This window comes from Monodelphis domestica, chromosome 6, assembly GCF_027887165.1.
Source record: "Monodelphis domestica isolate mMonDom1 chromosome 6, mMonDom1.pri, whole genome shotgun sequence".
NCBI classification, from domain to species: Eukaryota; Metazoa; Chordata; class Mammalia; order Didelphimorphia; family Didelphidae; genus Monodelphis; species Monodelphis domestica.
Window position 1 is genome coordinate 138,574,371 of NC_077232.1, and position 18,865 is coordinate 138,593,235.

An 18,865-nucleotide genomic window follows, 5' to 3' on the forward strand; every position below is an offset into this window, starting at 1 on the left:
CAAATGAAAAACTCATGGAAATTTGGAGAGACTTGCAAGAAGTAATGCATATAGAAGAAAATGGAACCAAATGATCAGGTACATATAATAACTATAATGTAAATAAATTCAATATGGAAATGCATGAAATGATAATCAAAGATATCATGAGGTGAGAAAAAGATCTCACATTTCTAGATTGTTTTAAGATAGGATAATTATTGCCATTTACATTAGATTTTAAGTTTTGTAAAGCAGTTTTCATTCATCATTTCACTGGAACTTTATAATTAATATCCAAGGCAATCGTTCTAAACAAAGTGTGGTCTGGAGGCCCCCTGCGAATCTCTGAGATCCTTCCAAGGGGTCTGTGAGGTTAAAACTGTTTTCCTTATAATAATAAGGCATTTTAATTTATAATATGGTAAAATATCAATAGAGAGAGCCCACAAAAACAAAAGTTCTTTGGGAGTCCTTGATAATTTTTAAAAAGGTAAAGGGCCTCAGACCAAAAAGTCTGAGAATCACTACCATAAGGTAAGTGCTATAAGTACCATTATCCCTGTTTTGCAGTCTAAGAAACTCAGGTTCAGCTAGTAAACATTGATGATAGGATTTTCCTGACTGCAGGTCCAATGTTCTCATTCTGTAGTACTGCAGACCCCTATGAAGCTTACAAAGCCCTTTCCCCACAAACCCTATGCTATAGCTAATGCAAGAAATACTGTCTTTGTAGTATGGAAGAGAAAATTGAAGATCAGAAATATTAAGCAATTTGCTTACACAAACCTAATAAGTGATGGGTAAAGACTTGAACTCACATCTTTCCTAACCCTTGGTCTATCACTTTTTCTCCTCAACCAAAGGACTGGAACAGATAGTAAATGCTTTAAGAAATCAGAGAAGAGACAAACCAGCTTTGATCGGGGATGGCCAAGAAAAGATTGTAGTGAGGGTGGACAGGGGCCCATGAGATGGACAGGAAAAGGGGGGTGAGCTGCATTCTTGGCAGAGAAGTGATGTGAGTACCACAGGCTGAAGTAGTCTTTTTGTAACTCAACTACCAAAGACCATAAGTATGGGGCTCTTTCCTCATTGGAGAAGATCAATTCCCTGGCTCTGTGTGGGGTAGTGCAAAGTTGGTGAGAAGAGAGGCTGACCCTTCTTTGGAAAGTCTTTGCAAGGGTCTTCAGTCTCTTTGGGGTCTCCAGTCAATTTTGGCTTCTGGCTTCAATGGAGAAGATGGAACCCTACTTCATCAGTATTCTTCAAAGAAAAGTAGAACCAAAACTGAGCCTCAGAGGGTATGTAGGATTTAAGGCAGAGAGGGAGAAGGGAAGAGGGAAAGGAAAAGGGAATACACATTTCTAGAGTACCTATTACGTGCCAGGTACTGTGCTAAGCATTTTTATAAATATCTCATTTGATTCTCACAATTACCTTGCAAGGTAGGTGCTATTATTTTTTGATGGTTATTTAAAAAATTTCTTATTCAAAGCTTTTTATTTTCCCAATTATATGTAATAACAATTTCCCACATGTTTTCTGAAATTATAAGATCCAAATTGTCTCTCTCTCTCCCCTCCCCTCTATTGGAGATGATAAATCATTTAATCTGGATTACAGATGTATTATCATGCAAAATATACTTCCATGTTTATCATTGTTGTAAAAGAATACCCTTATAGAACTCAAATCCCAAAATAAAATTGTAAATAAACTAATGTGAAAGATATTATGCTTTGATCTGCATTTGACTCCCACAGTTCTTTCTCTTGAGGTGGAGAACATTCTTTGTCCTAAATCCTTGAAAATTTTCCCAGATCATTGTTTCATAAGAGCAGAGGAATTTGTTGGTGAAAATTAGAAAATAAAATGAGTAGGATTATGAGACCAGGTTATGGAGAAATTTGAAAACCGAGAAAAAGAGTCTGAACTTAGTTTGATAGACAGTAGGGAGCTACAGTGGATGTGTGAGCAGGGAAGTTTTAGAAGTATTTCAATAAAATTTGATGGCCCTAAGTAAGGTAGTATGGAATGGGGAAAACTTTAGAAGTAGCAAGAATCAAGTGGATACTGTAGAATTGAGGTGAAAATGACCTGAATTTAAGATAATAGAAAAGAAAGTGTTTGTCAAATATGTTTTGAATGTTTGATATAGAGATTTGTCCATGGTAGGTATTTAATAAATGTGTGCTAAAGTGAATTGAAAAATTTATTCCACTTGGCTCTAACTTAATTGAAAAATGTCCCCAACAGGCCCTCTGCTAAGGAGGAAACACTCCCTGAGTAAACATTTCCTTTGAATAATGAACCAGTTTTAGTAACCTGAAACACAACTCAATGGGACGCAGATATAATTATGTCAGGTCCAAAGAGCACTGGGAACAAGAGAAGGAACTGGAGAAAGAACTGCTGCTGTGCAGCCCATGTTACTTGAAATCTCTTCTGAGCAGAGTTTCCCAAATAAGCCTCAGAATCTTTCTCTGCTTTTCAGGCTTTGTTCAGGTAGCACCTCCACAACGTCCTTTCCCAATTTCCACCCTAAAATGTTTCTCTCCTCAAAGGCTCCCAAAGCACTGGTCTCCTTTCTCTTTTGTTTTGATCACTTCCTGCCTTATTATCTATATATTTGGCACATTTCCTCTTTCTTCCTGTGTGGCCCAATAGAATATAATCTAGGAGGTCAATGAGGTGGTGCAGTGAATAGAGTTCCTGGTCCAGAGTAAGGAAAACCTGAGTTCAAATCTAGTCTCAGATACTTGCTAGTTGGGTGGTCCTGGATAAGTCACTTAATCCTGTTTGCCTCAGTTTCTCCATCTATAAAATGAGCTGGAGAAGAAAATGGCAAAGTAGTCCAGTATCTTTCCTAAGAAAACCTCAAATAGAGTCACGACTTAAACAATTAAATAGTAACAAAGAGAATGTACGCTTTCTCAGCAATGCAATGATCTGGGATAATTCTAAAGGATTTATGAAGGGGAGTGCTTTATTGGGGGAAGAAAGGAAGGAAGGGAGATGATTTGAATCATATGATTTTGGGAAACTGAAAATTATTATTACATGTAATTGGAAAAATGAAATATTTTGAATTAAAACAAAAGAATGTAAATTTCTTGAGGGTAGGGACTAGAGTCCCTACTTGATCATTTTAATTTTTGTGTTCTCATCATCTATTAGTGTTGGGCATATAGTAAATACTTTAAAATGTTTGTTGAATTAAATTGAAATTCATGAAACCATGTATCACATACTTATATGCAATAGTAACTCAGCTGACTTTTGGGAGCAATTTTTGTAATATCAGTATAACTTGTCAGCAATGAGGAAAATGTGACTTTTAAAAAGAGGAACCACTTGTAACCAAAAGCCTCTAAGTTTAAAAACTGTGTCTTCCTTTTGTAGAACACCCAAAGGTGCACTGGAGCCAGCTGGTACCAGCTCAAAAGTCAATTGTTAACTTTCCTATGCCAGCATTTATTCCTTGGATATCAGCAAATGCTACAAATCGGTGCTTCAGTTATTATTTTGCTGATTGTCTAGAGCAGAGATCTGGATGCCCAAGAGTGCCTAGATAGCACCAGATTGAATGTAATTTGAAATATTTAATAAAATACATAAAAACACACACAAAAACTTAGATAATATTAATTTATGGCTTTCTAAGTCAAAATAAGGCTTTGGGGATCCATCTCTTCTTTTTTCTCTAAAAAAAAAAGCACCAACAAAAACGCTTACCTTCTGTCTTAGAATTAATACTTGTTCCAAGGCAGAAAAGTGGGAAGAGCTAGAGCTGGCATTAAGTGACTTGCCCAGGGTCACACAGCAAGGAAATACTTGAATTCAGATATGAAGCCAGTACTTCCTTTCTCCAGACTTGGTCCTCTATCCACTTAGCAGGGATCCATTTCTAATTAAGTTTGACCTATTGGTCTATACTTAACAAAATGACAGGGAAAATGCTAATAATGCAGATAAAATTTAAAAGTGTCATGAGTTCACTTTCCCCCCTGAAGATCCAGTGGTTAAACATCCCGGTGTGTTTCAATAACTATGTTTTATTTTTTATAAAGATTCGAAGTTAAGTGGCTGTGCATTTTATTTCTAATAGTTTTCATCTTCTATTTTTAATGTTCACTAAATCATGGGTGGTTGCATGAGATTATAAACTTAATTAGAATAATAAAGATTTTTGTTGGCCAATACATTGCTGAGTCCCCTGCAGGCATTTGGAAAGGATTGCTTGATGAAGCTGGGACTATTTGACCTGGGATAGATTCCATTATTTAAAACCATTTAAAATTGATTGGGGGTGGGAGAGCCAAGATTATTATTGGGAAAAGAGTGTGTAAAAGGACTGATGCCTCACCGGTATTAAGTTCTCCATAAGCTTCTCTCAGCTGCATCTGCCAGTTCTTTTCCTGGGCTCTGTCCAAACTTGCAACATGCTGCTAGTATCACAGCTGTCACAGATCTCAGGAAAATAGCTGTCACTGGGTCAGGAACAGGTGACATTTAGTGTTTAGAATGAGTTTTGTTGAATGAGATCAACTTTTTACAGAATCAGAATCACACAATGGCAGAACTGGAGAGGGTCTTAGAATCATCTACTCCAGAGGTTTTGTTGAACCATTGGGAAAATTAATCAAATAAGTAAAAATAAAATAAAACAAAGATGATGTCAATTGATGGTTTTTTAAGTCAATATGTAATAGCTACAGGGCTTAGCAGCCTTGTTTCTATTTGAGTTTGTCACCATTGGTCAGCCCAACCGACCTAATTTTTATAGCTGAAGAGCATTGTGAAGGATGTGCTAGACTTGCCATGAAAGGGATCTGAGTTCAAATGCTTTGATCCTTCCTAGCTGTGTGACTCTGGGGAAATCACTTCTCTGGGAGTCTATAAAAATGAAAGTAATGCTATTATATTGTCTACATCAGAGGGTTGGGAAGAATATACTTTATTAGCCATGAAGTGCTTTGGAAATATATGGCTTTACTAATAGCTGAGAGAGACCTTCAGTCTCCTAGTCCAGAGCTTCTTACCCAAAGAAATGGTTTCTATCAGCGCATGAAGACCATCACCATTTTCTGGAAATGTGTGGCATCCTCTCCTAAAGATACAAACTGATGGATATATCCCATGAACATTAGCTACACGAACTCACTAGTAAGTGTAACTCATGAGGTTGGGGATACAGTGACCAAAAAATGAAGCCTCCTTTGTTCTTGGGGATTTTACATTTTACTGGTTCAACACAACATGAACACTTATAAGTAAATACAAATCAGTTTTGAGATGGAACGCTAACAAAAAGGAGGGGCTTCAAATTGGCCATGGAAAGGGAGTTGAGCCCAGCTTGATTCCTGTATGCTGTGGTGTCCTCACAAATACTTTATTTTGATAAGCAAGGAAGCATACAAATTCCCACCAAGGTAAGTTTAATTTTCTCTTTTGGACTGTGACTTGTGGACCTTGTTTAGCTTTCCTTCTTTTCCTTTATCCCAACTGCTAAACTCATAAAAACCAGGTTTATGTATGCAGATTGAAGTACACAATTTTTCACTTTTTTTCCTTCGTGTTTTTTTTTTGGGGGGGGTTCATGTCTTCTTCCATAACATGACCAATACAGAAATGTTTTACATGATCATACATGTATAACCTAGATCAAATTGCTTACTATTTCAGGAAGAGGGGAGAGGAGGAGAGAGGGAGAGAATTTGGAACTCCAAATTATGGAAGAAATGTTAAAATTATTATTATATGTAATTGGAAAAATAAAATATTACATATGGAAAAAATTTTAAATAACCAAGTTTAATCCTAGGGACTGACCTAAGAAGGTAGTTTTTTTTCCTTTGAGGTTCATTTCCATTTGCCTGGAATTTAGTCTAGGAAAATTCATGTCTATGTTTTCACAAATGTAGATAAAAAGGATCCCCAGCCCCTATACAAGCAATCAGGGAAACAAATGCATATTGAATAGAGGATATCTTATATTTCATTGCATAGGAAAAAATACATGGCACTCATAGGAATATATACACAGTTACAAAGAACTCAAAAGGCACTCAAAGACTCAACAAAGCCCATATACTCCATGTTGGAAGGAAATGGACTTTAGGGTTGCCATTGGGGAAATACTTTGGTATTCCAGGGAAATCCTTCTTTCCTACAGACACCTACAGAGTCCTCTCTGAAACTTGTACCATTCTGTGGTTTGGATTCCTCCCCAAAAGTAAACATACTTCCAAGCAAGCAATACCTTTCCCTCTATATTTGTACTTTCTGAATAACTCACTGAAAATAGCAAGAGGTGGCTGGTTCCAATACCTTGCTTTCCACTCAATGAAATGGCTTCAATTCTCTTAGTTTCTCTACCTTTAGGACCATGTGAGGAACTCTCTTATTTCTCCTGTTGCTCAGGGAATCCCTTTCTCCAGAAGATCTGTTCTCCAACTTAAATTGGAGGTTACCCACAAGCTGGCCACTTCCAAGGAAATATCCCTTTTCAGCCTAGAATGATAGATTTCTAGATCATGTTGCCTGGGAAACGGAAATTTGTCCTCTACATAAGAGTTTAGAGTTCAGGAATATTGTCTGTGAATTCCTTTGTCTCTCTCCATATAGCTTCTGCAGTAATTTTTCTATTGTCAAGACTATTCCTATTCCTGGGGTTGGGAACCCTCAACTTCTATCAGGCCATTTTGACAAGCCTATCTCCTTCCATCATGTCGTTCTGCTGAAAGTTGTTATCAATTGCTCTTGGTGGGAGAGAGACTGAAAGAAGAAACCCCCAACTCTTATAATGCTCCCACAGAAAGGGGCAAAGAAAAAGGTGAAAAGGCAAAAATATTGGAAATAGGTCATAAGACTCTTTATAGGTCCTCTAAAAAGAATTCCAGTCAGCAATCTCGGGGATGCCACTGAGGTACAGGGATCTCTCCAAGGTGACAAAGGGGAAGCCCACAGACTATGGGGGAGAGGTATGCTCCTGTGTATATATTCTATAAGAAAAGTTAGGTTTAAATTAATTTGGAAAAGCTCGTCAGATTCCCCCCCTGAACCTGGCTGGGTTGTAACAGAGAAATAGTTAAATAAATCATGGTATATTAATGAACTAGAACACTATACAGTGTTCTTGAGACTTAGGAGGAAAATACAGAAATATGGGAAGACTTATGAGTCAATGCAAGGTGACAAACTGGCTATGGTCACATGGAAGGAAGAGTGAATGAATGGAAAAAACTATTGAAATTATTTCATTTAAATTTAACTCGTATTTAAACAAGGTTGTATTGATGATGAATGGTGTTTTTAACAGGGAGAGGGATTGACTGAACCTATGGTTTTCAGCAGTATGAGGAATTCCTAGGTGGGGAAACTCACTCCATTATGGAAAGTAATTCTTTGCAATTTATATAGTATCAGAAAGTTGGTTACAATGACAGGTTAAGTGGATTGCCCAAGGTTTCACAGTCAATACATATGAGAGATGAGGCTTGAACCCAGGACTTTCCAACTTTCTGGCTGGCCCTCAGTCCACTACTCCACATTGCCCTTCTAAGTTTGCCATAAAATATTTAATTTGTTTAAAAATGATTGGGTGAGAGGCAGCTCAGTGGTTCAGTCTAGAACCAGGCCTGGAGTCAGATACTTTCTAGCTGCGTGACCCTGGGCAAGTTATTTAACCATAATTGCCTAGCCCTCACCACTCTTCTGACTTAGAACCCATTCATATGTAGACTTGATTCTAAGAAAGAGGGTAAGGGGTTTAAAAATTTTTTAAAAAGTGATTGGGTTATGATTCCCATTTCAAATCTATTATGTTCTTTAATTACATTTTTCTGAGCTACATTCTGATTAGAAAAAAAAAATCAAATTCACCATTTCCTTATAACTTCTTCTTGCTAACTTCAAGCTTAGGTCAAGGGAATATATTGTAACAGAATAATAATTCACTCATTTATGTCTTTAAAATTTGTCAAATACTCTCCTGAGCATAATTTCATGGGTGAGATAGTCTAAACATTCTTATTCTCATTTTACAGGTGGGGAAAGTGAGGCTGAGAGAAATTAAGTAAATTATTGGTAATATTAATTAAAGTAATAACAATTTTAAAAAACAAGATCTTCTTCCTGGAAGCTCTCTTGAGTCCTGGGATTCACACACTAGAAGAACTCTCCATCCATTTGACCTCTCCCTCTGATTGGATAGCGACTCTAGGACCTTCGTTTAAGGAAGATGCTCAGACCTACCATGTCTTCCTTCCTCCTTAGACTTCTCTCCTGTCTTGCTATGTCTTATGCACTGTTCAGGTCCCTGGTATCAGTCACTTCATTCCCATTCTTCCCTCACTCCTTTCAGTTTTCTTTTATGTGACTCTTCCTTCATTAGAATAAACGCTTCTTGAGAGTAGAAATTGTCTTTCTGCTTGCCCTTATTTTCCCAGCCTTTAGCTCAGGGTTTGGCACTTAAAAAAACAGAACAAAACACCTTACTTTCTATCTTAGTATCAGTTCTAAAAAAGAAGAACAGCTAGGGCTAGGCAGTCACAATTACAGCTTGGAAGTATCTGAGGACAGATTTGAACCAAGGTCCTCCAGCACTGTATGCTGACCCCAAAATAATGATGCCATTTTGGTCTTCTTTGAGTGTGGAGGATGACAAGGCAACCACCAGAACTATGTAGAGGGCAGTGCTGCAATCCAATTCCTTCAGCATTTCCTGATCCAAACACTGACTTTTCCTCATTAAAACGAAATATGTAGAAGTGGCAAATCATTATGGTGACAACATTTCATACTAGCATAAACTTAAAGGGGTGGGGTGGCACTAAATATAGCATACGTGATTGCTGGAAGAAATTAGAGTAGCCCCTATGGGAAAGGCCAGGGATAACTATGGTCATTTGCTTATTCTCTAGAGCAGGGATTCCTAACCTGGAGTCTGTGAACTTTTCATTTCTTTTTTTTTAATGTTTTGATCATTCTGGCATCCCTTGGAATCCTATGCATTTTTATTTTATGCACTTTAAAGCATTATTCCAAGACAGAGTCCTAAGCTTCCCCAGGCTACCAAAGGGGCATATGAGACAAAAAAATGTTAAGAACCCCTGCTCTATTTTGAGGGACTCTAGCACCTCTCTCTTACTAGACCTGCTTTCCTACAATGTTCTTACAAGACAAACATAAATGAGATTTTGGCCACAGAGGCATATATGAAAAAACAACAAAATTAACCTGGCCTAACTCCAGATAGTACAACTAGGGAAAAATAATTCAAACCTCAAAAATTCAAGGAATTAGAAAGGCCTAAAAATGAATTATACACAGAAGCATGGCAGGGATTGTACAGACAAAAGTAAACTCAGGGCTTCTATTTAAATTTTATTTCAAAGAATCTGAGGCCTAAAATCCCCTTATCTTTTTTCTTTAATCATTTATTTTCCTTCTATTTCTGGAGCAAAATGTTTGAACTTCTCTTGCCACTGACTTAATTTAATGGAGGAAGGGAGTAAATGTTCTGTTACTGCTCTACTTTCTCTACTTTCATTAAATGCTTTTGATTTAAACTATTTACATCTTCCAGTTGATTGGCAAGAGGAACTACATTAAATGTTCATTTACAAGGAAAACTCATGCATTGTGGTTTTGTATTGATGAGGATCCTCTAAATGCCTTGAACTTGGAATAGGTTTTGAAGAACTCCATAAGTGAAGGGTGGAGTGGGGTGGGATGCCCCTGATGCTACATAGTTTTAACTTCAGATTATGTGCTGCAGAAAATACTGAGATTAGAAAAGTTCAATAATTTGCTCAAAGTACAACTGATTAGGCAGATTTTGAACTGAGGTCCTCTAAGTCTGGATTCAGGACTGATCACATATACTACATTGGTGCAGAACACATGCTTTTAGAGGTCTAAGATATCCAAATGTTAGTACTACAATTTCTAGATTACAGTACAGCAAAGGGTAACAAATACCCTTTGCTGGCTTTGGAGCAAGATGGTCCAGCCTTGTTAAAAAAAAAATAAAACAAAACATCTGATCTTTTTCCATGAAGCATAAAAAGAGAAGACCAATAGGCTATGTCCAAAAAGGCCAGAAAGGGAAGAAGCCATGCTTTTTCTATACAATGCTATTAATGTTTTCCTCAAAATAATTATCTCTTCAACTCTAAGCCACCAGTTCCCAAAATATGCTAAAAACTAGAAAGAAGTTGAGAGAAAAGGCATGAAAAACAGAAAGTGGAATTTAAGAATTTATTGGAAAATTTTAATGGGTATAGATTGAGATGGAGAGAAGATGATAATCTTCTAATATTTCTCTGCATGCCCTACAACACCTAGCATAGTGTCTTGCACATAACAGATGCTCCATAAATTTTGATTAAATAAATATGTAAATCTCTTCTTCCTCACCTCAAAAAGTAGAGGACACTGAGTAACAAGATGTAGTATAAAGAAGGCCAGGCAAGTTTAGTCTCAATAGCAAAATATGTTTCCTAGAATAAAACCCTGCATTATTGAGTAGTCTCCCAAGAGAATTGGTGGAAGAAGCATTTGTTATTTAGAACATTTACCATCAGACTGGAGGAGCCCTGGAAGGGGTAATCTTGTTATGGAAGGAGGCTAGACTCTTGTTAAGAACCAGAGATGGATATGGGATTGTGATTTTGATCCATTTTGACAGCACAATGTATTTCTATAAGTTTTGTTCTGTAAGTAGAGGAAGAAAATTCAGCAGTTGCAGGTACCTTCCATACTAATAGAAATGTCATATTTCTGGTCCCCATCTCTAGACCGCTTGACAAGTTGTTGTAAAAATAATAACTTTATAAGGCAAAAAAATTAAAAATATTCCATCCAGCAATAACACTGAAGTTAAATCCAGTTCCATGACAAATGAATTAGATCCAAACATGGCCATCTTCGAGACTTTTTGTGACTGGGATAACGTGATATACTCAGTGGTTAAGAGACAATTATATAAAACAATCCAACATTTATATACATCCTAATGTGCCTTGGGAAGTCAATGTTATCAAGAATGGATTTTATATTATAGGAAAGTAGACCAAAGGTTTACAAATTCTTAAAATTATACTGCTAAATGTAAAAGAATGCCCAATTTAAGAGACTCCTTTTATAAGGACAACTCTTGTTCTAACCAGACTGCTTTCTTTTCAGCTCTAATTGCATGAAAGTAAAACTGAAAACTAATATGGAGCCCATATTTGTACAAAAACATCTCATGCCAAGAAGACACATTTATTGTATATTCTATTCTATTCTATTCTTTTTTTTTACATTTACACTTACCCCCTGGAGTTGCATTAAGATGATTTCTTTGAATTGATAAAACTTTGAGAGATGTAAAAACATTTCTGAAACCATTTCTTTGGCATTTCCTCAATAAGCTGTTACGTCTCTGTAGATCCAATGAGATGGAGTGGATTCCATTGTCACTGAGGTTTAAAGTTTCCAAAGAGCAAAAACACATAAAAGAGCTGAAAGTTAGCTCAGATATCCTATTGTTGCTAAGGTTCAGGTGTTTTATGGTCCAGTCTTCTTTTCTCACGTTAGAAACTGAGAGAGCTCTAATAGAATTGTAACTTAAATCCAGTGTGGTCACTGTTTGTGGAATAGCCATTGGTATATCAGATTTTCCAGTAAAAGAACAATCCATCAAAAGGTCCCTATCCCACCGGCACCCAGAGTTGGACAGAATATCAAGTTTTCTTGATTTGGTTGCCACTGTTCTGGTAAAATAAAGACTTAGCATGACAGCAATCACTCTGAGGTAAGAACTTCTCATAATGCCTATTAGAAAAAAGAAAAGGAAAAGAAGTTAAATTATTCATATACAATAACTTTTTTAAAACTAGTAGGAAATGGAAAGGTGAGTAGCCAAAATGAAAGAATTTTAAATTTTTTTTAAAAAGGAACATTTACTTGCTTCCAATACCAAACATTTTAGTACTTAAAGTTTTTTTTTGTCAAGATTAAGCTTCCAAAAGAGTAAAGACTGAACAGAATTCATATTAATGTTACTTACAGCTAATCTAATTTTTCAGAAAGAAATTTCCTCTATTGGATCTCACCTGTAAAATGCTCCTGTTTTTTAAACATCCGTCACCCGGCAGTCACCCGGCAGTCTACTTTGGAATTAGTGAAACATTATCAAGGTTTGGGTCTTTCCTGCTTCCTCACTGGTTCCAGGGAAGGTGCAAAGTCGATTATGCTTATCTCTAATTCTATCCTGAGTGAGACATGTGGCTTATTACTGGAACAATAAGTGGCAGAAAGTTCAATGGGTCAAACAGATCCTGTATGCTAAGGATTTATAGTGAAATTAAATCAATAAGTAGTTATGGAAAGTTTAGCTTTCCATGGCATTTGCACAGTTGTCTTCACAGGTTTTTGGTCTGTGATCGCTCTCAGGTTGTAAGATGAAGAAAACACACCATGTAAGATTGCTTTGGTTTTTAACTTGCTCTTCCCTCACTGACAAAGGTGCATCCAGATAACTATCAATCACCTCACCCTTTCTGGGCAAAAATACTGGAGAGGGGCAGATCTGCCCAAGAAAGCTCTGAGAACTGTGTTCATTGTAATAGAGGCTGTCCCCCCTGAAAGGAGAATTCTCAATGGAAAATACTTGAACAAAATTGTTTTTTTATTTTTAAAAATTGATTTATTTGAGATAAACATTATTTTAAGATTTTTGCTGATAGCTTTTGTTTTTAAACTACCTCTGATATCACATTTCTAAATGTATCCTTTCTGTTACTCCAAACCAGCAACTTATTCCATGTAACAAAAAAAAAAGAGTAAAAAAAAGAAAGCTCAGCAAAACTAACCAATATAGCCATTGAATCTGACAGTATAAACTAGGTTCTACATCTACAGTCCCCAAGCTCTCTTAATTAAGGGGAAGGAGAAAAGGAGGCATTTCCCCATTTCTTTTTCATTGGCAATGTATGATTGGTTCATTGGTAATGTAATGATACAATAACCAATTTCTTTTTAATTTTCTTTACATTGAAGCTGTTTTTTTCCCCTAAAGGTAAATGACCTTACATTTCACAAATAATTAAAAGAGACCCCAGGAAAGTGAGTAGATTTGAACTGGCAAATGAATGCATAAGTTCCTTCTCTTAAACAATGAGGAGGTTAGATGCTTAATAACTAAGATTCCTTCTGGCTCAAAATTCTATGATTCTGTTGGAGGGAGTACATCGATTCATAAGATCAGAACTCTGGAGCTGGGATGAACTTTATAAATAATCTTTAAAATATAGTCCAATCACTTCATCTAGAGGTGAAGAAACAGAGGTTCAAAGATTCAAACCCAAGATTCAAACCCAGGTGTTCTAATTCCATGTACAGAGAGGAGAAATAGCATAAGGAACACCAATCTTTGTAGATCTCTTTTCATAGACCACAACTATATCTTAAGAGTTGAGAGGAATGGAAAGAATTTCTTCAGTCCAAGAGTTTCAATGGATACAAAACTGGATTTCAGTCACATTTTTTTTTAAAGGAAGAAACCCCTTCCCCACTTGATAAATGGACAAGGGACACGAATAGGCACTTTTCAGATAAAGAAATCAAAACTATTAATGTGCACATGAAGAAGTGTTCTAAATCTCTTATAATCAGAGAGATGCAAATCAAAACAACTCTTAGGTATCACCTCACACCTAGCAGATTGGCTAACATGACAGCTATGGAAAGTAAGGAATGCTGGAGGGGATGTGGCAAAGTGGGGACATTAATTCATTGCTGGTGGAGTTGTGAATTGATCTAACCATTCTGGAGGGCAATTTGGAACTATGCCCAAAGGGCGATAAAAGAATGTCTACCCTTTGATCCAGGCATAGCACTGCTGGGTCTGTACCCCAAAGAGATAATAAGGAAAAAGACATGTACAAAAATATTCATAGCTGCACTCTTTGTGGTGGCAAAAAAACTGGAAAATGAGGGGATGCCCTTCAATTGGGGAATGGCTGAACAAATTGTGGTATATGTTGGTGATGCAATACTATTGTGCTCAAAGAAATAATAAACTGGAGGAATTCCATGTGAACTAGAATGACTCCAGGAACTGATGCAGAGTGAAAGGAGCAGAAGACCAGGAGAACATTGTACACAGAGACAGATACACTGTAGTACTATTGAATGTAATGGACTTCTCTACTAGTAGCAATGCAATGATCCAGGACGAGGTAGATGGGCCACACTCACCCAAGAGAAGGAAGAGGAAATAGTTATACAGTGCCAATATACCAGGCGCTGTGCTAAGTTCTTTACAAATATTATCTTCTTTGATCCTTCTAACAATCCTGCAAAGTGAGTGCTCTTGTTAGCTCCATTTTATAGTGGAAGAAGTGGAGGCAAACAGAGGTTAACAATGCTTTGCCCAGGGCCACATCTTTCTGAGACTGAATTCAGTGCTCTATCCACTGTGCTATCTAGATGCCCCCTGTAATAAGGGACTATTTTGAATGGTAATTGATAACTACAGATCAGACTGTTAATCTTCTTCCTTCCTCCCTTCCTCCCTCTTCCTTCCTTTATCCTCCCTTCTTCCCTCCCCCATTCCTGTTGATTCTCCTATTGGTCTCTCTAATCAACTCAAGGGTGAGTTTATGATGTCTCAAATAAGTAATACTCCTTCTTTTCTCTATCTTATGTAAGGGGTTTCTTCTTCATGAATGCTTGTCAGTATTCATTAGTTGTTCATGTGTGGAAGTAATTTTTACATATGATCATCTTCATGAGTGGGTGTATGCAGTATGTATAAATTCTTAGATTTATGTTAAGAATATGAATTTGAAGTGTTTCGTCTTTTGATATTTGAGTTTTCACAAGGGGATTTATTGTTTGCTGTCTTGTAGATATATCTTGGAGATAGAATTTGGATATAATGTATTTCATTTAGTCATGGAGTTATGTTTTCATGTTAAATAACTTTGTTACTTTCTTTGTTGTTAGTATTGTTGGCAGAGACTTTGCATGGATTATGTAGAGACTTTTCTTTGGGGCTAATTTTTTTTTTAATGCATGTTTTCCTTTCTGTCTATTTACAGTCTACAGTCCTCTCCAGAGCTGTTTCATTTGCTTTAGCAGAGCTTTTCTGTTCATTTTAACATGTGTAATGCTCTCTTGCCTGTTCTTTCTGTTTTGTATTTAATATTTTCCCATTATTTTTATTTCATAGCTTTTCATTTATAGGGACTGTTGTTGATTATGACTAGGACTATTTATTTCAGATGCCATATTTACGTATTTTCATTGCTGTCAATATTATGGGTGTGATGCAATTTTATATGCGAAACATGGAACCATGGACCTTTTTGATCAACCTTTATAGATGTTGGTGTTGTCATTACAGCCATTGTTGAACCGATCCATCTTGGTTCTGTAGGAGATTCTCTATTAAAGTTCTTGATATATACCTTGTCTCCTGGTTTTATCTTATGCAATGAAAAATCTAATGGTATTCTTTACACAAGTAATCCCAGACTTCTTAGCTTGTCTAATCTGTTTTGTATTTGTTTTAAATATTCATGAAGTACATATTCCCCTTTTAACATGGACAAGTTTGATGACTTTACTGTTCTACCATACCAAAATGACTAACCATATAGCATTTCAAATGGTGATATATGCAAGACAGTCCTAAGTCTAGTTCTTATGTCCATTTAAAGTGTGTTTCTGAACAGAGTTTACCTATCTGTGTCTTCAATTCTTTGTTCATACGCTTGACCTGACCAGAACTTTGGGGCTGATAAACTGAGTGATAATTGTATTTAATCTCCAACTTCTTGTAGATTTCTTGCAGAACTTGGGAAGTGAAATGAGACCCCCTGTATGAGTCTATGGTATTGGGAATGCCATGTCTAGGTATTATCTCTTTTAATAGAAATCTCACTACTGTTGCTGTGTCATTTTTCTTGGATGGACATGCTTCAACCCATCTTGTCAGTCTATTCACAATAACCAATGCATATTTGTATCCCTTGTCTTTAGGCATGTTGATGTAATCAATTTGAATACATTGGAAAGGCATATTGCTGAGTGGTCTGCCTCCCAATGCTATATTATTAAAATGTCCTTGATTATACTTTCTGCATGTTTCACATGCCTGACATCTAATGGCATTTGTTGTTATTCCTGGTGCCATCCAAAACCTATGTATGGTATCCAGAATCCTTTGTACCCTGTAATGAACTTTTGCATGAATTATGGTGCATAGATGTTGGTATAGTTTTTTAGGGAGAATTGGTCTACCCTCTTTTGCAATTCAAACTCCTTTGATTAGTTTAGTACCTAGCTGCTCCTTCCATGACTGTATTTCTTCTCTGTTGTAGGCTTTGGTGAGATTATCCCTTTCAATCAGAGAGAAATTCAGCACACGGTGGGGTCCGAACCTTGCAGCATGTTTTGATGTTATGTCTACTCTATCATTCCCTAGGGATATTCTGTCCTTTCCATGAGTATGTGCCTTACAATGGATTATGGCCACCTCTTTTGGAAAGTCTACAGCATTTATAATATGGTCTATTAATTTGCCATATGTAATTGGTTTCCTAGCCGCAGTTTTATACCCTCTGTTTTTCCATATGTATGAAGACCAATGCATGGTGGAAAAAGCATAATAAGAATCCAAAAAAATGTTAGCTCTTTTTCCTTTAGCTAACTCTAAGGCCATGAGCAGAGCCTTGAGCTCAGCTCCTTGGGTGCTAACATGATTTGGCAACAATGCATGCCAAAGGGTTTTGTCATTATCAACTACATCTGCCCCTGTGATTTTTCTCCCATTGTGAATAGAGGAGGACCCATCCATGTATAACTCTATTTCTGGATCAATAAGAGGTGTGTCTTTAATGTGTTCATTTGGTTTGTGCATCATTTCTACTACTTGACCACAATCATGTAATTCTTCTCCACCCACTGGCAAATCAGGAATCAGTTACTGGGTTCAATGGTGCACATCTATGAATTGTAATGTTATCATTGCCTAAGAGAATGACTTCACACTGGGATATTCTTGCATCGGTGAATGAATGCATATTCTGCTACCTTCACAGTTTTCCTTTTTGGTGTGCAGAATACATATGCAATGTATATCCCAGTACTATTTCATATGATTTCTTGACCATCAGAGCTGTAGCTACTATGCTCCTGAGGCAATGTACCATTCCCTGTGTGACAGAGTTGAGGATAGAACTGTAAAACACAATGGTCCTTAGATTCAACCCAAAATACTGTGCTAGCATTCCAGAAGCAATGCCTTTAGCTTCATGGAATTCTTTCTTATAATCTGGTATTCCCTAAGTTGGAGCTGTTAGAATAGCTCCTTTCAACTGTGTCAAAGCATGTAGATGTTCTTTGCTTAATTGCAATGGTTCTTTAATATGTTTCTTCCCATTCATAATCAGTATCTATATAAGCCATGTAATTTCTCTATAAAGTCTTCTTGATTATCAACTCCTAATCTTGCAAAGAGTTCCTCCAATGGTATACAACTTGTTCTGTGCCCAAAGATCTCATCATCATCATCATATTCATAGGATTTTGATTGTTCTGGTTTCAGGTATTCAATTTTCTCATTTGTGCCCCACACATCCCTTTCTCTGTCCACTTCCTCATAAAGCTTTTAAAATCCATAATTCTAGATCACTAGTTTGGTCCATTATTATTACACCATCTGGTATTCCTTCTGACTTTGTTCTGATTCTAGGTCACTGAATTCTGTAATCCTTATGTTATTCTTTGGATTTTGTTCAGTGCCATGTAAAGCTGTGTCAGATATTAACTCTAGCTTTCTGTGTTAATCTAACCCTATGTCACCAGCTTTTATGTTTACCAAATCTGTTTCTGGTTGTTTCTCATTGATAAGCTTTAGATTTGTGTTTTGAGATGGTAAACTTGATGGTATAGGGTTAACTGTTTTTTGCAGATATGCAATGCTGTTGCTAAAATTCATAAGTTCTACCCTATCATTAGCCTGAACTTTTTGTCCATCTTCGCTCTCTTGACTGTGTAGAGATAGAAACCTCTCCCTCTATGATGTTATCTTTTGGGGATAAGTTTAGTACAGCTGCATTTTCCCCTGTATCATTAGGATGTGTGCCTTCATCCTTCCCCACATTACTCCATACATATGTTTCTGCCTTCTGGGTAGCTAAGGTGTTTATTGTTACTGAATCACTCTGCACTTCTTTGCTACTTTCTGCCAGCTGTATGGTTGAATCAGTTAAATCTTCTTGATTTAAATCATTTTCTAAGTGATCTTCACCTGAGGTTGATATCCTCTACTTCATCGGAAAATTATTTTAAATCATAGCTATAATTAATATCATATAATGTTACTTGGCCAGATCCCCCTCCTCCACTTAGAATGTTGGTTTCAAGTCTGCCATTTGAATCCTTGGTTGTCCTATCAGTTACTAAGTTTTTCATTTCATTCATCTTTTTAAATTTAACTGTTATTTTACCTCCATTACTTTGAATATAATTATTATTTTCAAATGTAATGTCAGTTTCATTTTCATTAAATTTTGTATTTTCTAAATTAATCATTGTAGGATGGAAACTTTTGGCTTCAGGATTCAAACTAGATGTTTTTTTCTAAGGAGATCTGTGACATATAGCTATTTGAAGAATTAACTGTGTTTTGTGAAATCAAATCTGTGAATATTTCCAAATCATTTACAGTTCCATTAACAGTAATCTCTTTGATAACAGTAAACTTGTGGTTTGATTTTCTGCTACAGTCATTTTGCTGCAGGGAATTGAAATTTTGTTTTTCTGTATCTCTCACTAACTCCTGCTTGAATTTATGTAACTTTTTTTCTGACATTTTCTTTTA

At 36.5% G+C, this 18,865-nt stretch overlaps 1 protein-coding gene across 1 annotated transcript in view; it reads right to left on the minus strand.

Annotated features, from left to right (window-relative positions):
• LRRC66 (leucine rich repeat containing 66) overlaps positions 1-11,863 on the minus strand; it is a 29,376-nt gene extending 17,513 nt beyond the window's left edge. Inside the window, exon 1 of the mRNA XM_056802607.1 lies at positions 11,305-11,863. Coding sequence (XP_056658585.1) covers positions 11,305-11,800 — 496 coding nt within the window. The 5' untranslated portion in view covers positions 11,801-11,863. The remainder of the gene's footprint in view (positions 1-11,304) is intronic.
• Positions 11,864-18,865: the final 7,002 nt, after the last annotated feature.